The sequence below is a fragment of the Ascidiella aspersa genome, chromosome 6, assembly GCF_963924565.1.
Source record: "Ascidiella aspersa chromosome 6, kaAscAspe10.2, whole genome shotgun sequence".
In the NCBI taxonomy this organism is placed as follows: domain Eukaryota; kingdom Metazoa; phylum Chordata; class Ascidiacea; order Phlebobranchia; family Ascidiidae; genus Ascidiella; species Ascidiella aspersa.
Genome location: NC_139452.1, coordinates 25485195 through 25508807, shown reverse-complemented (window position 1 = coordinate 25508807; position 23613 = coordinate 25485195). Strand labels below are relative to the sequence as shown.

General features: G+C 36.1%; 3 protein-coding genes across 3 annotated transcripts in view; all 3 read right to left on the bottom strand.

The window, feature by feature from the left end:
- Positions 1–2756: 2756 nt before the first annotated feature.
- On the bottom strand, positions 2757–8913 carry LOC146140989 (uncharacterized). The gene is made up of 6 exons (XM_083392769.1): positions 8774–8913; positions 7732–7940; positions 6087–6180; positions 5510–5697; positions 3658–3860; positions 2757–2909 (listed from the first exon to the last, which is right to left on the bottom strand). Exons 1-6 carry the CDS (start codon positions 8911–8913, stop codon positions 2757–2759), a joined length of 987 nt encoding a protein of 328 aa, XP_083248895.1.
- A 3206-nt stretch (positions 8914–12119) lies between these two features.
- LOC146140988 (adhesion G-protein coupled receptor G6-like) lies at positions 12120–18299 on the bottom strand. Its single transcript, XM_083392340.1, has 7 exons — positions 18203–18299; positions 17285–17394; positions 16636–16843; positions 15938–16058; positions 14776–14936; positions 14069–14260; positions 12120–12787 (listed from the first exon to the last, which is right to left on the bottom strand). Exons 1-7 carry the CDS (start codon positions 18224–18226, stop codon positions 12578–12580), a joined length of 1026 nt encoding a protein of 341 aa, XP_083248466.1. The 5' UTR covers positions 18227–18299; the 3' UTR covers positions 12120–12577.
- LOC146140987 (uncharacterized) overlaps positions 18270–23613 on the bottom strand; it is a 22993-nt gene continuing 17649 nt past the window's right edge. The window contains exons 14-18 of the mRNA XM_083392768.1: positions 23214–23287; positions 22355–22472; positions 21411–21641; positions 20737–20860; positions 18270–18340 (exon numbers count right to left, since the gene is read on the bottom strand). Of these exons, the coding sequence (XP_083248894.1) occupies positions 18270–18340; positions 20737–20860; positions 21411–21641; positions 22355–22472; positions 23214–23287 (618 nt within the window). The remainder of the gene's footprint in view (positions 18341–20736; positions 20861–21410; positions 21642–22354; positions 22473–23213; positions 23288–23613) is intronic.

The following is a 23613-nucleotide window of genomic DNA, read 5'->3' as shown; positions in this document are numbered from 1 at the left end:
ACTGGGTAAAACATGTTTAAAATTTTCCGTTCTCGTAAAATTACTTAGTTGTGTGACGTCATGTTTGAAAAAATTGACGAACCCCATTTAAAACCACTTGTCAACGTTCAAATAGTAACAAACACGATTACATTATAATACGCCCATAAATATAATTTATCAGATAGAAAGTTATTCAAACTGTAAAACAAATTACATGCGACTTTGGAACTATAAGCTGCTTAAATTTACTCTCTTTACGGTAAAAAATACTTTTTACTCTGTTCACAGTAAACTAGATACCTTACCGTTACAAATACATTCCATTTTATCCCAGTTGGGAAAAGACTTTTTTTTGCCAGATCAGCAGGACAGAAAGTAAACCGGTGTAAATATTTACCGTAGGTAGCGTTCAAGGTGTGGATCATGTCGTACACGCCCATGTGCAAATATCAAACATTTAACGAGTGTCGCATTCCATTTCTCTGTGCATTTCAGTTTGCTGTCTTTAAAACCGAGCAGAAAAACATGAATTAGTTGTAACTTTACAAACAAAAGTCAATTTGGTTTTGTCGGGCGGAGTACTTTTGTAGAGCGTAAACATATTATTTTACAAATGGTTCGTTAACTTTACAACAGACATTATTACGAACAGCGTCCTTTCTGTATCGTTTCAACACTTGTGTATTACTAGCAGGGTAGGAATATGTTCGACAAATTACTTTTTTGTTGTAAACACGTCATTTTGAAATCCCAGTCAAGTCATTTCTGAAATGACTTCGGCCAAGCCAGATATTCAAAAAATAACAAGCCCAGTCAAGTCCCAGTCCATGTCATCAGTTACTTAAGTTAAGTCCCAGTCAAGTCATTATTAGAGCAAGTCACTTCAAAGTCAAATTACTGATATCAAAATCAAACGATAAACCTTTAAAATAGTAAACTTTTTCTTCAAAAAAAAAAAAAAAAAAAAAACTGAAAAAAACAACAAAGTAGCAATCTAAACGTTTTATTTGCTACAATTGATATACATACCTCAATATATAACAAAAAAACTCTTATAAAAACAAGTACACTTAAGTCATCGAATACAGTCATTTCAATAGTGCTGAAAAAACAGTTTTTTATATGGTATTTAAATATGTTTACTTTAGTTTTTACGCTTAATAGTTGCAAAAACGTTACAATATCAAAAGTATGTGGTAGAATCTCTCTTGCTATACATAAATTAGGAAAACAAATCTTAAAAAAATTAAGCAAATCAGGCTAAGCTAGAGCCACACACTCCCTACATCTTGCGATAAAAAATCATAAAATTGAGCGCACCATAACAAAACTAATAAATATCAAAATATCCAAACTAAAGTTAATATATTTTTGTTTTTGTTATACCTTTTGGATACCTTGTGTGTTTGACAAATTTTATCGCTAAATGCTATCACCTGAAATTTATAAAAATAGTTTCTGCTACGTTGGTTTTTGTGGATTATTGTGAGTTTATATAAAGCTGTGAAGTAGACCGGCAATCAGTTGCAAGGTTGCAAGATTGCAAGATAGTTTATTATTGTAGACTGCTTTCTTTTTTTCGTATTTTTAAAGGTTGACCAAAAAAGGCAGAATTCTCATGTAGCGAAGCATGTCAGTCAAATAGTGCTAAAACATTTCTCCATTCCACTTAAACAAAAATGTATATTATTTTTTGTATTGCAACACCAAATAAACATTTCATACAGTACCCGTTATAAACTTTAAAGATGATTTGATGTACATTTTCTTGTATTTAACAGTTAACTTAAAAATTGCAAAACAATTACGGAAAATATATATCACATTTAAAACCAGGGCTGCGGAGTCGGCAGTCGGAATCGCGACTCTAAGGAGTCGATTTATTTAGCTGGAGTTGGACTCCTGATTCGGGACTCGAGCAAAACTATACGTAAAGCTATCGAGTCCAGAGAGTCCGATTTAAATCTTTCTTTTTTGAACGTTTCTTGATTCTTTTTCGAAATGTTACACATAAATAATTCTACCCCACCAGAAACTAACTTTGTAACTCAATTTCTCTGTTGAGTTATGATTTCCTAAAAAACATATTTCGTTTAAAATCGAGAAATCTTTATTGGATGTTAAAAATGAAAAAAGTGGCATCTAAACCAGAAGCCCTTTGGAAAAGCATTTCCAAAATTAGAATATTTTGTTGCCTTTCGTTCAATATCCAAATATAACAGAAATTTACTTTTCCAGAACCTATGATGAAAATGTGTAAACAATGACGTCTTCACCAGAAAAACAAACCGGAATTCAATCCTTTCAGCACTTTCCAAAGGATTTCTGGAAACCTTACGGCATAGCAGCTGTTCCAGCGATAAACATGACGGAAAAATATATCTTTAAACACATTATGCCGTTCACGACGGAATGATTAGCTTGGCCAGGAATCGCCATTTCCGAAATGAATGAATGAATCAATCGTGTAAAATTGAGAGCACGTTGAGAATGAATTGGAATAATTTACAACTACGTGGCTAGATGTGTTATTTGATCACTTCTTTGGGTGAATTGCTGTATATCCACCCTATTTTAGTTACGTAGATGGCTGTATTGTAAGCTGTACAGTGGGCGCCGGACTCGGGACTCGACGTAAATTGGCCGGAGTCGGACTCTGAAATTGGGAGTCGAACTCAAGTTTCTTTTTTAGGCTCAAGCCCGAATCGAGAGTCGTACTCGGGATGCTTTAACCCACTCCACAGCCCTTAAAAAACAGTTTTAGAGTCAAAAATTCAGAAGGTGCTGGACACCCCGCTGTTGCTTCTGCCCTTGTCCTTCTTCTTGAGCAATTTCCACGGGAAGACGATTCGACTCCAGTTGGTGAAACAGAACAAGGTACAAGCCAGGTTGGTTGCGTAGTCGATATCCCACAATGAGTTGGTAACCTGACAAAAACACATAAAAAACTTACAACACTTGGTATAGAAACTTTGTTTAATTAAAATAAACTTTCTTATCCAACTGAAAAAACGTATTATTAATCACAGCTTAACCAACGTTTCGGTAAATCATCCCTGACAAAGGCAATTTGCATAGGTTGCTGTAACGTTGGTAAAGAATGACGATTACAAGAGGGGCTGTAAAAATTATTAAGCCCTGTATACTGCAACAGTTTATATAAGAAACGTATATTAGCTGACAAGATTCTTAAAATCGAAAATGACTCTCACCACCGTGCTTCATTTACAGTATCGTAGACCTCTATTTGAGTTACTACAAAATAATTTGTTCAAATTTATTTTTAATAATTTTGTTTTTTTGAATTCCATCAAGTTCATAGTATAAGATCAGGGTGGTGAAAGATGTCAGATTTTTGAATCACAATATTATTTTATTATTGATTGAAGAATAAATAAATAGGCTGTGAACTCATCTTGGTTTAATTTAATAAACATTCTTAGATTTAAATATAAAATTTCGATTATTTGAATATTGGTTGCATGCGAATACTAGACATAAAATAAATAAAAAATTAAATAAGACCACTGAAATATACTTTGTTCTGCGGGTTACAAATAACGTTGCTGGCCTGGGTTTGGATCACACTGTTGTAGAATATGAGAAAAACTGTAATTGGTTAATTTGCTGTAAGCTTTTACTTAAAAACTGCATTACAAATGAATTTCAGATTACCACTTGAATTATCCTTCCCTTAATAAGAGGATCAAAAACGATGAGGGACATATCAGTGAAGGTGGATACTGCTGCTGCTATTGAGCAATTGCGCACCAAGCGACGAATTCTCCTCGAAGTCGATGACCGCATGCAGTCGCTGTGGAGTGCAAGTTCCCTTTGATGAAGCCGCAGAATGTGCAGGAACAAAAATAGGTTGGATCCTGGACAAAAAAATGTTGTGTATGCTTTGGTTTTGTCTATCTCACTGGTGTACTGTATAGACACGCTTAGTACGTTAAATATGTTATTGGGCAGATGTCAATAATGGAATGTGTACCAAACAGTGGACTAAACGTTTTAACGTTTTGCCTTGGAGATGTACCAATACATAAACGGAACTTAACAAACAGTGGTTTTCTTTTCCAAAACTACTGAAACTTTTTTTAACATGTTCATGTTTTTAACATGGAGATTTCCTCTGCTTTACTGAGTACGGTTGTTAATTATTTTGAAATGAAACCATATATGCCCTATCCAAATTTACTTAAATTTGTTTACAGGGCATTATACTAAAAATAAACTTACCGCTTCAATTTTCATTGATTTACAACGTACAAAAAGTATTTGTCCTGTAAAACTTGGCTATACAAATATAATTTGTCAGGTCATAGACGTATTTTATTAAATGTTTGAACCTTTGTACATTAGTCACATTTTGTTAGAAAGGGTTTTGCTTTGTCAATTCAACCACATCCAGGCCAAGTCATCAAAAATACTTGTTGTTACTGCTGATAACCCAAGAAAAAATATATCTCACTCTTAGCGAAATATCCTCACATGGTCCATGTTAAAAATGAACCAAAATGAGATATTCCAAACTTTTAAAATGTTTCCTCTACTTCTATATGGGATTTAATATTTCTACTACGTTCAACTAAAACCTCCAACCATTTCTCCCCAACTCGATTAATTTGCAATGTTTTAAAATGCGACTGTAATCGGATATATCTCATTACCTACCCGTATTCCAGTGTTGTAATGTCAATGACTTGACTTAAGTGTACGTAACATTTTCAAATGACTTAACTTGACTTCAGTAATTTGGTAAAAATGACTTGACTTGACTTAAGTCTTTTGGGCAAATAACCTGACTTGATATTCGGACAAATGACTTGGGTTAAAATGAGGTGTTTTCATTAGGCATTGTTTATACCAGGGGTGGCCAACCAAGCAGATACCAAGGGCTGCATTTGTTACTTGGTTATACGTAAAGAGCCAAACCATACACACATGAAACAAAATGAATGGCATATCACTCCATTTCTTACTAACTCCACAAAGCGATCGCGCGAAGCGCGAAAAAAATGCCTTTATTTCGTTAAATAGCCAAAAATTTAAATTTAGAACGAACGCGACGTGTTGAATAAAAAAATACACATTTAGATATATTGTCGTACATCAATATTATTTGGGCATATTTTTTTACGTTTATCTTGTTTTAAAACCGTTACTAAACATACAATGGCCTTCGGCAAACAGTCTGATTCGAAATCGAAGGCGACAATAATCCATAACTTAACCAAAGGAAATCGAAAACATATTATAAATACAACATGAACTTAAGAGCCGCATATAACTGGGTGAAGAGCCGCATGCGACTCGATTTCAGTAGCTTAACGTTTACTTTTTATGACAAAGGACATGACTTGTGATTGACTAGCTATAACTATGACTTGACTTGTGATTTTTTGAAAATCACTTGTCTAGGACTTCAGTCATTTTTCCGGATTTACCTGGCTTACTTCTGAAACAACATCTTGTCGAAACTGAAAATATGTACAAAGAAAAACGCCCAACTTGAATGACCCACCTTGAATGACCAGCACTAGAGCGTAGCTGATGTACACGACCATTGCGTTGAAACCAGTTTTAAGAACGTAATAACAAGCGTTGGTGCCGTTCAGGACGGCGAAGTCGTGCTCTGAAGAAGACACGAAGACTCCGACCGCTCCGGAAGCTCCAGTGATGAGGATGACAACGAGAAGTAGTTTGCTGAATCTGGAAGACATCGATGTAGGAATAACTTTGTTTCAGCTCGGGACTTAACGGAGTCAGTTCTTCCTACGGAACTCGACTCTATCTTCTAAGCCAGAGTCGGACTCCGGAGTTGGCTTCGAGTTGTTTTAACCAACTCTGCATCCGTCAGAGATACAACGATTAATGCAAAACGATAAAACAAAAGTTTCCGGCTCTTTGGCGATGAGCGGTTTCTTATAATAGCAGGTTTCTATTTAGTAAAGCAGCATTTCTTGAATAAAGCTGCTGGCCTGGGTTCGAATCACACTGTTTTACAATATAACAAGAACAGATCTCGCAATGGTTAATTTTGCACTCGGAGGTTTCTATTTGGAGTAGTAATATTTTATCGACCTCGTTACAGTTCCTACCTTATTACAGCAGTTGTAGCTAGTCTTGCCAAGCTTGGTTCGCGATAAAGCGTGTTTTGTCTTAGCCACAGAAAGCAGTAGAGACAAGTTGTCCCTGGAAAATAACAGTTAAAACAACCATAACTTAAATGCCGTTTCGAAAAATTGAATTATCCTTTTGTCTCTGTAATTATGTTTTTGTTGTAAAGTTCTAGCATTAGTAAATAGTTTTCAGAATTTAGCAATTTGGTATTAGTACCTTTTGGTAAACGTCGAAGGCCACTTCATTTTCGTCTACGCATGGCGGTTTTATAAAGACGCGTATATTAGAACTATAACGTAAATGTGCTTGATACTATCATGAAGCGCTACACTGGGTTGCCATTCCGGATTTTTCCGGGCATATCCGGATTTTTAGTAACACACTTTGTATCCAGAAGTGAATTTTAACATTGACCAATCCAATTTATTTGAAAAGAATTGAAATTGGACTTTTGATGTTTAACAGTTTGAAGCAAAACAAACATATGTCATTAGTGTCTCGTCAGGGGTGTGACGTAACATTTACTGTTACTTCACAAGGGTTTTATCCAGCCCGTCACAAATTTTCCCAGAATTTTTTCTTTTTATAAATGGCAATCCTATACCCTGCATAGATCTAAATTTGTATGTTATAGTTTCGCATTCAGCTGTTAGCAACTGCACGATTAGCCTGCGCGCCGCGTGACTCAACGTTGTTTCCAGCACAACACTTGCTTTTGAAAGATGGAAAACTAGCACAAACATTTACGTCAATTTCGTACGACAACATGAACAGTTGAACATGTACCGGTATACTTAAATTGAATATTAAAAACACGCACAGCAAAATAAAAACGGGCAAATTTTTATAATTAGCGCTCGATATACTCCACCATTGAGAACATTAGATGTAGGCCTAAGTAGACGTTTAATTTTTACGGCATGATGTTTTTGAGATGTGTGCTGCCTTGTATTTAGAATCCATAGTAGACTATTTTGGAAAGAGACGCGAAAAAACTATTGACATGTGTGTTGATGTATTATGTATGTTATTATTTGGTCTATAAAAAGGTCTCAAAAATCTTCGGTCATAGATAGCCGCATGAATATAATTAAACAACAAATAGTTCAGCTACAAATGAAGAGAAATTAAATATTTTCTGTTTACTACCCCTCCATAGATTTTTATCATATTTTCAAACTTTGGTTATTTTATATTTGATATTACGAATATTAAATTTCCTTACACACCGTATACTATAAGCTAAGTGAGAAAAGAATTTGCATAGCCTTCTGGGTTCCTTTATTCTTTAATCTGCAACTTTTTGATGAGTTAAATCATTACAATTGTGCTACGAAGCTAGCGATCAAAATAGGACTATTATGTTTTTGGGCATTTATAGTTTATTACGTCGTCCCAATTCTCGGCCAGATGTAAAAAAATACATAAATAGATATTAAAAACATTCAAAATGTTGCCTACTTCATATTAGGCTTTGATGTTCCTATTACGTCTGACTAAAAGCTCCCACCATTATGATCTAAACTAAAAATTGGCATTATAACGCTGTCACGAGGCTGGCGATGTAGGCACATCGTAGTAGCATTTCGACTTTGAGTCTTCCCAATTATCAGCCCGACTCACCAAACACGTGAATGAGCTGGTAGGCTCTTCCAATGGCCAAGCATCGCGGTAAAAGGTCAGTCGTCGGGGAATAGTACAAGACTTGGGCCAGCGAAAATTTGCACACGCCCAGTACTGTGTAGGCGAGCACAAGACCGTACAGCACCAGCTTGAGCTTGCGCGAACTCGAAAATTCCGAACTGTTTTTTCCTAATCGTCGACTCACGACTCTGCGAACAACATGTTGGCGTGAAATAATTATCTTGCGAAATGCAAACATATAGTTTTGGACAAGTTTTTGAATTATTATTTAAAGTTCACAGATTTTTTTACCAATATTTAAAAAAGCCACAACTAGAAAAAATCGGTAAATAGCGTTTATTATAGAAAGTTAAAGTTCACTAACAACACCAAAGTTTATTAACTCAATGTATTTATATTTCTTATGGTGAATCGAATAAATATAGGTTTTTACGAATATAATTTTTTTTAATTTGTTTAAAATTTAAGATTTGTTTATATTTTTATTTAAAAAAAGACTCCCTAAAGCCATGACTATAGACAAAAATCTGTAAAAAAGCGTTTCTTATAGAAAGTGAAAAGTTAAAAAAATTAGCTACACTTTTATGCACTTAAATGTATTTATTTTTATTTTTTCCAATAGCAAAAATGTAGATTTGGACGAGTATACTTTCTTAACTATGTTTAAAATTCACAGATTTTTTTTATATTTTAATATTTTAGAAGACTCCTAAAGCCATGACTTTAGACAAAAATCTGTAAAATAGCGTTTCATAATGAAAGTAAATAGTTAAAAAAAGGGTTTATTAACTAAACGTATTTATTTTACTTTCGGCATGAAAGCAAGCCGCTTTAATTACTTGGTTTACCGATTTAAATTCACATTCTTTACGATCGTTTTTTTAAACGGCATTTACGGGTATTTATTCTAAGGAATAGCATATTCGTTGCATGTGGAAAACGCATATTCTTTTTAAATGATAAATAGCAAATCAAACCGATTTTGCGTTGGCGTGTTAACAGTTTAAGCGCAAAAACTCACGATTTCCAAAGATAAAAGACCAGCGCCGAAAAGACATATACAGCGCAGACAAGGAGAATCGTCTCGAAAATCATGAAAACCATCCATTGTGTGTGATCCACATCGGGTACCGGCGCACTTACGCCTGTTGAATTATTCATTTCTACCCTTTTTGACAATCCTAACCCTTAAAAGCATATTCTTGGTTTAACTTTGTAGCACAATGAGCAGAGTTGTATGCAAGTCATTTTAAAGATTAAGGTCCCAGTCAAAAGTCCAAGTCCAGTATTTCTAAATATTAAAAGTCAAGTTCCAGTCCAAGTCATCGGTCGCTCAAGCCAAGTCGCGGTCATGTCATTATGCGAGCAAGTCAACTTCAAGTCATGTCATTGACACAAAAGCAGAACGTCAAACTAGTAAAATTAGTAACTCGTCCAACAATTATGTGAACCAAATCAAATATAAAATGCCACAACCGAACTATACAGCAATCAAATTTTATAACGTGCTAAATTTTAATAAAAAAACGAAGTCCAAGTCATTTGAATAAAAGATTTAAGTCACGTCATGTCATTTGAAAACATGGACTTCAGTGCATTCAAGTCCGCCAATGATATAACAACATAGCAATTAAGGTTTGGGTTCTATAATATAGGTACGAAGCTAAACCGAATAACCAAAAATGCGGTATTGCTCGATAAATACTGCTATAACTTTGAATGTCCGATATTATGACATCAGAGCCGATTGGGGTGGTATTGATGCCGATCCAATGTCGAAAAGACTGTTTGTGCATCACAGCGTTATTTTCGATCGACCGTCAATTATAAAAAGTTGACCTACAAATTCTAAAGCGAATTTTAACCAAATATCCTTAAAATAATTTACCCTATACCAGGGGTGTCCAACTCAAACAGGCCCACATGCCCATTTTATCTTATAACTTCTTCCCATGCCAAAGTTTAGCAACTATTTTTTTACTAATATTAAAAGCGCTTTTTTGCAAAAATATAAAACAGTATAGTGTTATAATATCAGAAGTAATTGTTTGGTGTCGTAATTGCTGGGATTGTTTTGTGAAAAAACAATGACAATTGGCTTTATAACAAATTTAGCTTTTTTTTAAATTGGCTGTATGTTTTCGTGGCTAGCGTGCCATTTTTAATACGGTCGCGTGCCCCATGTTGGACACCCCTGTCGTATACACTTTTATTAAGTTTTTTTTTTTTTTTTTTGTGGGGCTTGACCGACAATCCAGCTTGCATATGTGGCGCCCAACACCAAACTGCGGATCACATCGTGGAGGAATGTACCACCTACCGTCCACCCCATGGGGAACGAGGCCTCAGAGACCTCGACAATGACACTCTGAAATGGCTCTCGTCAACAGAGCTCCGTGTTTGACACACGAAAGAAGAAGTTTTGTTAATTTGCTTTTTGACCAATAGCATGACTTCGATAAAAGCAATTTTATATATTTTATATCTTTGCTCAAAAACGTATACCTTTTCACGGTTATCTCCTTTAACTGTGGCTTTACAAGCAACTCTACATTCTTTTTTAATATATGAAAACAAAAATAGAATATACTCGTGCTGCCAAACATTGTATCTAATATAAATTGGTCGTCCGACAATGATTGTTATTAAACGAGACTTTCGGTATGTTGCAAGTTTATTGCCCTTACAAAGATGACTTGAATAGATCATTGAAACGTCGGCACATATAATAACAATTTTTGTCAGACGAACAATTTGGAATTGGAAATTTTAAAGGTACGTCTAGTCTTAGTGCCTAGAGTTAGACTTTATTCCCCCATTTCCCTGGTAACTTGAGATTCCAATATTTGCTGTTTTCTGACTTTCTATTCCAGAAGTTTTCAGTTATGTAAACCTAAAGCACCACATATTAAGTATTGTAAAACAGAGCATGTAGCTTTAACACAATTTCTCAACCTTGCCACTTGTTTCGACTTTTTAAATAAGACAAAGACAAACACGACTGGCAACCTAAATTGACATCGCAGCTTTGTTTTTGCGGAACTGTTTGCATTTGGGCCAGACATTTCCGAAACAAATGTTTCCAGCGTGACACATTACCTTTTTCGCAGGCCTAAAGTCGTATTAACAATGTTCCAAAAGCGGATGTTTCGTTGCGTTTCGAAAATAGAACATTCGCGTTTTAAACGCAACAACCGTTGAGTGAATCACACTGTGCTAAAAGGGTCAACCGGCAGCGCGCAATACACTTTGGCTGTTTAGGTATTGCTTATAGGCTTATAGCGCAAAGAAACCGAATATACATCGCGACCAGCGTTTACTTTTAGATCTTCATGTTCTGCGGGTAGAAATATATTTACGTTAGCAATAAGTGCGTTTATTTTCTGAATTTAATTTCGAGGAATGTGAATGACACGTTTAAAGCGTGGAAACGTCCCACGCAAAACTTGTACGCGGAAATGCTTAAAATAAAATAGAATGACGCAGTTGATTGACGAAAAGTTTTTGTTTGAAGAAAAGCAAACCAAAACCGTGGTGATTCATGGAAGTTTTTTAAACTGGAGTTCCCGTTGCTTCTTTGATCCAATTTTTACTTTAAACTTATTTTACTGTATCCCTGTAAGCTCATGGAAGCATTTCGTCTGGTTCAAAGTTCAAACATACAAAAACCTAACGCTAATATAAAAAAAAACTCTAAAACAATTGCGTAATTCATTGTCACACGAAATTCCTTGTTGCCAAGAGACAATTTAAAAAAGGGTCTAACCAACTTATTGCTTTCATCACTTGCTCCAAACAAAACTATATAAGAACTTGCAGATAGATTGCATGTCTCACAGTAGCTGTTAATGGTTGTTTTCTGCAATGTGGAAGTTGTCGCGCTCCTTTGGTCTTCATTTTTTTTTCTACTTTTGTGGTCAGAAAAAAAATAGAAATCGTCAAAATAACTAAGGTTACTACATGCGTTCTCTTTTACGAGTATTTGTTGTCTTATCTACATAAACACGAAGAGTCTTCTGAGGACAATCAAATAAACCAAATATGATCCATTTTTTATTTATTTTCAACCAAATTGTAGTTTATGTGTATTTTGTTAGGCCGAAGTAAAGTTAGTTGAATGGTCGGCGACAGTCTCTAACGTTTAACCTTTGTTTCTATTCACTGTTTCTTATTTAAGACAAGAGGCATCCACCAAATGTTCATGGCCTTTTTGCTGTTATTACATTTATACAAATACAAAATTGTCCTTTTAGGGCGATAAAAAACATGGTCGACTAACTGTAACGTTTTACCATTTGGTTTCTGTACATTTTGGAATTCTGTTCATCTGAATGTAATTCACGGAAAACACTTCAAAAACAACAAAATTGACAAGTGTTACGGTATTCTTGTTTACGCGATACGATCTTAATAAGGAACTTACTTTCACGATAGAAATATAACCAGGAACTCATTTCCACGATATATTCACGAACTCAAAAGGTTTCGTTCGTTCTCAAAAGGGAAAACGTAGAAAAATGTTTCACCAAACTCACATCAATCAAAAACATTAAAAACATTTCAAGTCCGCTTTTACAAAGGCGTTTGAAAAACGACCTTCCTATTTATAAATATGCTGTTTCTACCAGGCATAATATATGCTAAAAATATGTTCTTCTGGTGTTTACTTCTTTCCAAACGTTTTGGCTAACTATCCAGGAAGCCTTTATCCCTAATGCAGGCTTCCATTACCTGTTACATTCCCTGATGAAGGATTCCTGTATAGTTAGCTGAAAATTCGGACCAACTAATAAATACCAGAAGAACTTATTTCCAGTATATCTTCCTATTTGTTTTTCAGTTTGTCTTCGACGATCTGGATAAAGATGTCCTCGTCTTTTTTGTCCTTATTGATCGTTTCCTTTCCAACATATTCCTTGATAACTTCCTCTATAGTTTCCTCGACTGCCGACCGGTCTCCAGCGTCGGTCGGAGGGCAACAGGCTTCGTTGACCTCTGTAGGCATCACGCCGTATGCAAAGAACATGTACAGGCTCTGCGTGACACACAGGTGTTGGACAAGTTAGGCTACTTAATAACCCAAAAGTCAAGTCATTTCAACAGTTAAGTCGTTTTTTTTTCGCTTGAAAAAGTTGAGTTAGGCTACTTGCTAAATTAAATCCTGGTCAAATCGTTTACAACAAATAGCAAGTCAAGTCAAGCCAGGGTTTAATGTAATAAGTTTATGTCAAGTCACTTGCCAAATGATGTACCAGTCAAACCGTTTACAACAAATACCAACTCAAGCCTTTAACGTTTCATTGGAAGATATTTAGGATTTAAGTTAAAGAAGTCTTAAAATATGACAAATTTCCAATCAATTTACTTGCTGAACGACGTACCAGTCAAGTTATTTACAATTAATAGCTGATCAAGTCCTATACTTTATATGGAAACATATTAAGGATTTAAGTTAAAAAAGTCTAAACTCATATTCTATTTCATTCTAAAACTGACAAAAAGTCCCATTCAGGTTACATGCGAAATTGAAAACCCGTCAAGTCGTTTAGAACAAATATCAAGTCAAGTCATATGTGTTTCATGGGAACGTAATTTGGGATTCAATTTAAAGAAGTCTAATCCATTTCACAGCATCGCTTCCAAAAATAATAATTATTAAACTCATAAAGTTGGTGGAGGCCTTCTCTTCAGAGTGGTATTTTGCACATTAAACACCTAAAAAAAATTTCAAGCAACGGACACCCGCATTCCTGTGTTTACTTTGTAGTAGGGCTGCTTAGTCGGTTAAAATGAATTCCCGAGTCCTATTTCGGCCAAAATACTAAAGAGGAGTCCCGACTCCAAAGTACACATTTTGTGGCTGTATCAGTTTCGAATGTTGGTACTGCGCATGCGCACGTCGGACTCTGGACTCTGGTAGTCTAACGTAGTCTTACTCGAGTCCCGAGTCCTACATCAGCATAATAAGCCGACTCCGTCAAATCCCGAGTCCCACTATACATAATTGGTGAATAACATTAACATGACGAGCAAATTAAACTTGTAGACTTTAGTGTTTAAATTTTACTCACATTAATGCACTTGGGATATTTCCAAATAAGGTGTTGCGATCCACAGGCGTTAAATTACGTCATCCAAACGTAAAATGCTAAGTTGATGACGTTGGCAGTTATTTAATTCTTTTCGTAATCGCTATCTCGCTTCTCTGAGCTAGTAATTTTGCCTTGCAGAAAAACTTAATTCTTTTCATAAACACACAAAAGTAGATTTTGAAAATAATTTTGCTTTGTGGTTAATCTGCCTTCTATAGTCTTACCTGAACAACACTAAAAGCGGTGAACAGCATGGTGAACGTGTACATCGATCCTCGATTGGTCTCGTTTAACATTAAATAGCAAAATAGCCAGGTGAAGAAGCAGAGCAGAATGAGAAACACCAAAACGACGAAATCTTTTGGACGAACTTGTGGGTTCTCGGACGCCTGTTCGCTATCCTTTTCGTCCAAATCCTTCAAAACAAAACAGTGCAAAAATCATACTTTCTGCCTACCGCAAAATTATTTTAGGATGGCGATACTTCCAGCATTTAAAAAAAATTGGTGAACTCATTTAAAAACAAATTCATTCCAAGTCAAGTCCCATTCATAACATAACTAAAGCAAGTCATCTCCGAGTGAAAATACTGATATCAAAATAAAACGATAAACCTTTAAAATTGGTCAACTCGCCTCATTTAAAGCAATAATTGAAAGTATGAAAAAAACATGTAGCAACCAAGTCATTTGAATTAATGCCAAAGTCTAAGTTGAGTCGTTTGTCCAAAAGAATTAAGTCATGTCAAGTCAATTTAATAAAACAACGAAAGTTAATTAGAGTCTTTTAAAACAGTGACTTATGTAACTTAAGTCCAGTCAGTTACTAGGTCATTACAACACTGGCTACCAATATCAAAACAAGCTATGGATATAATTATTAGGCATCCTAACACACAACTTTTAAACGCTTAACAAAGGATATATCTTACCACAGCTGCGCAGCAAAGACTGTTGGAAGCCACCGCGATGATCAGGAGACAGTCAAGGACCCCGAACAGGACGACTGGAAGCAGGAAGCCGTAGGTGAAAGAGTCGCCTCGAATCCAGCACATGTTGCGACGTAGGTAGGCCGACTCGAAGAATATGTCGTCTTTCAAGGAGAGAAGTATATAAGGACGGGCAATATGAGCAAAACATATTTTTATTTTTTCCAAATATTATTTCCCAAGCTTACACAGTACACACACATAAAAGAATGCACGCACACACGCATACACACACACCCACGCACCACACACACGCACCACACACACACACACACACACACACACACACACACACCATACACACACACACAATTGCGAAATGTTGATATCTTGCGTAAGCTCTATTTCTTATATGCAAATAACGTAGGTTTAATTCTGTAACGAGAGTTGGTGCGAAGTCGTAATTCACTTTAATAAGGCCCTGGTAAAATTTCGTTTATATCTTATCCCATATCTGTTTCTTGCAGTTATTATTCAACCATAAGCTGGGCCCCCTTTCTATAGTCTCCTAATATGTTATACCCCTTGAATGGTTAGGTCCTAAACTTTTCAAAGAATTCCAATAGGTGGTCCAGTGGTGGGATTCAATTTTTTTATCAGCCGGGTCTATCACAAACGTCATATTTTTCAGCCGGTTTTGTTACAAAAAGTCATATTTTCGGCAAATAATTAAAGTAGTTGCAATAACAGGATGCAAACCCAGGAAAGGTTGGAACCGGCTGAATCCTATCACTGCTAACAGCCGCTCTAAAAAGCAGCATTCGCCTTATGACTTGTACTTATGACGCAACAATGGAATATTCAGACACACTGTCACAAAGGAAAATTACTACAACTATAAAAAATTAACACAATATATGACTGTTACGTGCGACCTTGACTATCGCACATTTTGAAAAACAAACAACACGTGGACTACATGGATCTTAAAAATCTGTATATCAGATAAGATGCAAAAATCCATTGACAGTAACCAAAGGAATGCTACCGGTTCGCTGATCTCATAAAATTTTGTGAGACGGTTCTATAGAACCGGTGCGAACCGGCTGAATCCCACCACTGGTTATGTTTTGAACCGATGGCTAAATAGTTCTTTTCTACGAACCAGCTTTGAAGTTGTGTTGGTCGGACACAAAAAGTCCATAACTTGCGACCGAAGCAACGATGACGAGGGCCAGAAGGTAGGGTAGAGTTGCGATCCACTTGGATGGAGCAGTTGAGTGTCCCTTGAAACAACAACGATAACAATCACATACGCTTCTATAGTGCACCTAAACAGTGTTGTAATGTCTTAAAACTTGACTAAAGTCACTGTTTCCAAATGACTTGACTTAAGTTGTTCGGAAAAATAACTTGGATTAAAAATAAGATTTTTTTTATAAAATTGGTTATTTATTATATGTTTTGCCTACAAAACAATTTGTTTACTATATGTTGCGATTGTGTAATTTTTCAGTTGATTGATTGCTCACAATCGCACGAGTTTATCAATTTTAATAGTTTAACGCTTATTTTTTACTACAAGAACTAGACTTGGAATTGACTTGTTATTTATTCAAAAACACTTGACTTGGAGCATAATGGTTAGAGGTTGTAGTAAGACGTAATAAGAATATCAAAGCCCATACGGAAGTGGGTATAGCAATTGAACTTTCCGCATAACTCTTTATTCATTTTCAACATAAAGCTATTCGAAACGTTCAAAATGATACCTACTTCTTTATGGGCTTTGATATTCTTATTACGACTTTTTTTTACAAATCACTTGACTGGAACTTAGGTCAAAATGCGTTGGCCGCTTACCCTTATTAAAGCCCGGGCCGAGTAAACGGCAAAAAGCGTCAGCCAAAACCAAGAGGCGAGAAGGGAGAATTGAAGCAACGCTGCCGAGATGCTGCAGATTGCCGCGACCTCGGTCCTGTTGATCCCCAGCACAAATACAGCGTTTGAGACGAATATGCAGGCGAAGATGTGCAAGACGAAAAAAGTCTTGTGCCGATTGTGTAGCTTTCTGCACGAAAATGCAAAAGGCTGGAAAAATATGTTTTGAACGCGATGAATGTATGTATTATTAGCTTGTTTTACCACCATATAAAGCTGATTTTATGTCCATCATGGAGGCCTACACTTTTTATGGGAACAAATTTTAGGATTTAAGCTAGTAGAAGTTCATGTTCCAGCTACATCAGTTTCACAACAGTTTTCAGGTCAAATGCTATTTGTACGAATCGAAAAAGTTGAAAACGGTTTACAGAAAGTTGAAACGGTTTACAGAAAGTTGAAACGGTTTACAGAAGTATAAAGAAAGAATCGTACAACATATCAAATAAACAAGTTCAGAACGTTCAAAAACCACCTTATTTCGCCACAAATATTGCGTCATTCGTTGAACAACCTTGGATTATTTTGGATCCCTACAAAAGTGAATGATGTCATTACGTTTAATACTTACTTTAAGCACTGGTAAATGCAGATGGTTACAAAGGTTCCGAATTCCAGAAAAGCAACGCCAATGTAGTGCAATGACTGCAGGTTGAATTTTGTTGGAAATTTTCTTTTTTCCTGTTAGAAAAAGGTAAACGTAAAAGTTGTGTGAAGGCCCAAATGTTGTTGGAAGGTTGTATCTAAACATTTGGCAATACGGCTGGCGTTTTGTGTCGCCGTCTCGCCGACATAAGCATTGCTTTCGTAAGGCAACTTTGCGAGCCATCTAGTTTTGCTTTCTAAAAACAAATTTAACTAGTTCGGGTTCACAGATTTGTTACTATCGAGGTTTCTGCTTTAAAGATGGATCAGTGCTTGAATTGGAAACAACATGAGCGCAAACCTTTTTTTTTTTTGAATATCCTTGAATTATTAGTTGTAATCGACAACCTGCTGTACACAATATAGTTGTATTGAATTTGTATTGGCATGTAATCAAGTTCAACACTGAAATTCTTCTAAACAAACAATAACAGCAAAGCAGGATTTTAAGTATGTTTGTTCAGCTGCATGTTGTGTATGCTGTGTATGTTGTGTATGCTGAGTGTTGAGTGCATTCGAGATAGGCAATTTTGATTTCAGTCCATTTGTTTCACGACATGTAAAAGTTGCTTTCCCTCTAATAACGATGGAGTTCCTCGCGGATAAAAAAAAAACGCTAGGCTTTATCGGTTTGTGTTAGTTTTTACAAAAAAATGCCCTTAGATTTTTAGGTATAATATTTGATAATGATACTTGTTAATTTATTTCATTGCAGCCTGATTGACTTCTGTTTTATGGTCCGGCTTTTTAGTTGGGATACAAAAAAAACGAATTATTCCATGATTTATTTCTTTATATTAAAACTAACCCATAGAAAAAAAACGCGGCGCCCCAGGTTTCTTACCACGATCAGTGCGTATTGCCCCATCTTGTGAAAAAGGCATTCTGGCGACTTTGTGCCACGACGGAGCTCACTCAAGGCCGGTGACCAGCTGTCGAGATGGTCGTCCCAAATGTTGCACTGTGTCCTTGTGACTGTTTCCTGCAACAATTGAATTATATTTACAGTCGAAAACGCGACGAACACTTCGCCTTGCAGTTTCGCTCACACAAAAACAGTGTGGTAAACAAGAAACTTCGGAGTGACCTAAAGGTCGAAGTCATTGTGAAATAACTTAAGTCGAGTCACTTCCTTTGTAAAAGTGCTTAAGCCAAAGTCAAGTCTTGTTTAATAAAAAACAAGCCAAGCATTAATAACAGCAAGTCAATTCTAAGTCAAGTCCTTGTCATTAAAACTAAATGTTAAACTATTAAAATTGGTAAGCTCTTCCGATTGTAAGCGATAACTTAACTCAACAATACACAAAACGCAACCTATAGCAAGCTTATCGTTTTACATGCACAAACTGAGATAAACTGAGATAAACTGAGATAAATGACCCACAAAAATAATGCTCAAATATAAACACTCATTTCAACCCAAGTCTTTGTCCAAAATACTTAAGTCACGTCAAGTTATTTGTCCAAAAGAGTTAAGTCAAGTCAAGCCATTTAAAAACAATGACTTAAGTGCAAGTCATTACCACACTGCACAACACTATAAAGAAAAGTGCTTCTCAGGCAAAAGTTCCGCTCAGGAAGTTTAAGTAGGACCACGCACATTCTTATATCCTAAATCAGTGGTTCTCAAACTTTTTTGAGCGCGACCCAAATCCGAGTTTTATGAGCATCTCACGACCTAAGCTTAAACATAAAAAAAAATATTTTTCCTGACATGCATGAAATTAAAAAAGACACGACAATCAGATATAGTAGCCTACACAGTTCAATGAAACAATGATTGTTTATGTATATTTCAACAGGTGAGACATGACCACCGTGCTATCTGAACTCCACTAAATCGAAAGTAAACAAACTGTCATAGCATTTCAAAGTGCATACTGTCAGGTCGCTTATAGATTTATTGTACATTCACATAATTTAGCATAGCTCGCTTTCAATAAAAGAGCTTACAGCGCAGTAAAAACGGGTCTCGCAAGTAAGGCCTGCATCAGTTGACTGTAGTGTTTTATCCAGCAGTAGCGTGACACTATATAGCACAAGAGCGACTGCGATGGAAATTAGCAGAGTCGAATGTCGGCTAGATTTGCCAGAACGGCCACGAAAGGAAATAAGTATCTAGGTGAAATATTTAACACTTTACCAGGCGAACACGCTATAATTACAAGGTCAAACAGACATGCGTCGTTTCTCTACAATTACAAAAAAATGATTGATTTATTTTAGTGTGATTGGTGAAACTGAATATTTTCCTTTATAATATCACCGTGGCTTGTTTGGTGACTAAAAGATTACACCAGTATTAGCAGCTACTGTAGTTGGTTATGGTTATATACTGTAGCTGGCTGCCATCAAAACGTTCATAAAACCTCTTATGATGCAATAATCCAGTTACAGATTTGAAGCCTCGTGAATTGAATTGAAAATACTTGAAAAAAGATTTGAAAAGTTAGTTTGCGCAGGATTGAATCATCATAGAGCGACCCATTTTTTTACCCTGCGTGATCCATGTTTGGGTCGCGACCCATACTTTGAGAACCACTGGCCTAAATAATGCTTCTTGAACTCGATAATTAAGTTTTGTTCACAACTCTTACAAAGAGCTGGATTTCATTCACCCTAAAGGAAGACTGACACGACTGTTACAAGCATGCGAGTGGGCTTTAGTCATGAGCACCATTTAGTTGTAATGTTTATTTTGTTTGGTATGTATTGTTGTTGCGAGATTAAGTTGACCTGCATTTTGCGCAAAACGATGTTTCTTGATTTTTTGCAAGTTTGGCAACGCCTTAAAAACAACAGTTAAAATAATAAATAATACAACCATCGTTTACCCATCTCTGTTGGTTCAAATTGCAAAAGTTTAATTCACCCCAGGTTGTATACGATTTACCAGTGTAGCGAAAACTTTTTCAAGTAATTTGAAAAATAAACTGTATTAGGCAGAGCCTTAATTATCCCCATTGAAAGGTAATTGTAATAGGAACCAAAAAAGCCACATATAACAGATAGTTTAAGTGTTACAGTAAGCTTATGCTTGCTTAAAAGTTTTATAAAAAAACATAAGTGGCGGGACGGATTAAGTTGCTTAACGGCCGGGCCGCGGGTTGCAGTTTACCCAGGTCTGCTATGAACCAGCATAACTGTAAGTCGCTACAACCTCCTGTTAGCGGAAACGCAAACATCCGAGGCCATTTGATGTCGAAATCGTCGATCATAACAGTGATATGTTTGCTTTTTGTGAACCTAACAAAAGCATGGTGATTAAATTCTGTTCCTGTTCGTCTTTGTTTATCAATTGCAACAGCATATGATGTTTCCTATTTGTGAACTCAAAGCAAGTCCATTGCTGTAACCAAGTTTATTCAGGTTGTATACTTGCCTGCAGGCTTCCGAAAGACGGAACAACTCCCTGCCTTGCGGATCGCTGCTGAAAACCGATGTTCAGACCTTCCTTAAAACGATCTTCTGATCCTAGCCCAGTTATACAAACTGATATTATCTGCGAATGGATTTTAATCTAAGAAGTTTGCATTAAACGATTATTATTAACCTATCGCCTTGCTGTAATTCCTGACAATACACTTTTTTCGGTAAGTTTATAAAGTTGCAGTAACTATTTGACCTTTATATTATTTTATTATTATATTTGTTTTTTTGTAAGGCAGGGTCGTCAAATACTTCACTTGCGACCTAAAAACAGTAGGCTAGTCCTAAAGTCGCGCTTACCTACAGGGTTGCCATTCCGTGCTTATTTCTAAGGTTTTTGCTTAATTTTAAGCACAGTGTCTTAAAAAATAGAAATGTGCTTATTTTTGAGTTGTGTGTAAAGTTTTGTCCTAATTTTATTTCTAATAATTTTAGTTCGCTTACTTATATTGATGCTAAGCACAAATAAGACCAACCGTGGCATTTTAAAAGGTTTAAATTGCGAAATTTTAGCGAAAAAAAAAACAGATTGCAATAAGTAGTTACGAGTGGCACACTACTACATCATCACAGGGAGCGTGCTTATTTTTTTTATCGTCTTAGCAGATAATAACCGTGCTTACCGAGGATCCAGCTTGACCCGGCAAAAACAAGTTGTCGTTCTTATACGCCAGCAGTATAACCCTTGTTGGCGGCTGATGTCCAGCATGACTTTTTGCCTGCTTCTCAGCTGCTCGCTTCAACCAAGAAGAGGGAACCTTGACTTTCACCGTTACCTTTTGAGAGCCGGGTTTCGTCAGAGATGACGTCATAGTCTCGTGTACGCCCCAGTTGTTTACTGTCGGCTCTTTAATCTGGTAAAATGGGATGATTGTGAGTATGGAAGGTTTGGTTTTACGTACGTTAGCATTACGGCACATTCATGTTATGAATGAGGTAAAAAGTGGTGTCGAATGGTTGTACGAAACCGCTTAATCTATCATGTTACAAAAACTTTAAGCAATTCAATGTTTTTTTCGTGCAAAACTTCTAATTAATAGCTTAATTTTATAATAAAATGTGAAATAAAAACACTTTTTTCAACTCAAATAATTTGACGGAATGACCTACGTCTAAGTAAAGTCATTTGTCCAAAAGACTTAAGTCAAGTGATTTTACCAAAGCGACTTAAGTCAAGTCATTTTAGCAAAACGACGTACGGTAAGTCAAGTAAATTCGTTTAAAAACATTGACTTAAGTGCACTTAAGTGAAGTCAAAAAGTTTTAGCAAAAGGACTTCCAGTTAAGTCATTTGAAAACAGTGACTAGAGTGAACTTGAGTCAAGTCATTGACTTTAGACATTAGAACACTGGACAATACTATTAAAAACAAAACAGCTCTCCTGGTACATTGCGCTAGCGAACGTTCGCGCCATTCAATTATCAGTATTAAGATTTCGCAACGTCATGGAAAATGTTTAACAGAAGAGCTGTTTTGAATTTTAGATTCCATGTCTGGTAGCAACAGTGTATATGGTTAATAATAATAATTTACCTGTGAATATTATTTTTAACGTTAATAGCTCACCAGCAGAGAAAAGGATTTTGCGACTGAATTCAGTTCTTGCGTATATGGAAGTTTCACTCTTGAAGCATAAGTTTGTAGAACGTGCACGAGCTGACCATGGTAAAGTTTGGCTTTCTCCCTGTTTAGATGTTTTTGACAATAAAAAAGCGCATCAAATGTCATAACTTAGAAAAAAAAACACATTGGGCAATTGAATTTTCCTAGTTTTAATGGTTGATAAGTTGTTTCGAATTTGATTAGAACTAGAATTTGGACAAATGTGAGTTTTTGTCTTGAGCCCGGCTCCGACTCTACAGCTGTATTTCACCCATTTATGTAACTAAATAAAGGTGGATATACGGAAATCGACTCAAAGGGTATCATATAATATAATGTATCCACCCACATTACATGGTTAATATTCCACCATTTGGTATCACACTTTACAATTTACAGTTTTCTTCCTTATTGATTTCGAAATTTGGTAATGCGTATGCGCACGTCGGACTCGGGACTCTGGCAGTCTTGCGCAGTCCTACTCGAGTCCCGAGTCCGCCTTTACAATTTACAGTTTTCAGCCTTATAGTTGTGGAAATTGGTACTGCGCATGCGCACGTCTTACCGAGGCGGGACTCGAATAGTTTTACGTGGTGTTATACGACTCCGACTCCGCAGCAATGTTTTGTATTGCTCAGCGATTTTTTCAAGCGCGTTTCATGCTGTTATTTGGGTTGCAGTACAGCTTGTATACCATCTGCATATGTCTTTTGAACACATCTAGGAATCGCGTGATAAGCGGCAAGCTGTAAGCTAATGCGATCACTGATTGTGCATTTATTGTTGCTGTATACTGTGATTAGCTTAGTGTCCAATTACTTACGAATTTTTTTTTCCAAGTTTCTGCGTAATCTTGTCTGCAATATTCACAATTCTCTTCAAAGTTTCCGGGTATATCTGTTAAAGTTTAAACAATGATGTTATCCATCGAAATATAGTAGAAAGGATAGCAATGCTTTTCTAGTTTCATAAAAATAACAATAGAACAAGCAATAGCGGTCATATTTATACCATGGCAATAGAGTGGATTAAAAACAACATAAGCCGATTACGGAGTCCGCGTCCCACTGATAAGCCTTTTGTGTGGTATACTTAATTTAGGATAAAATTCCCCTTATTGACGTAACCAAAACATGTGGATATTCTGGAGTGTCATATAACTAATACACTCACATGATTGGAAAATATTCAGCTAAATGCTATATTATATAGTTTGCGGCCTT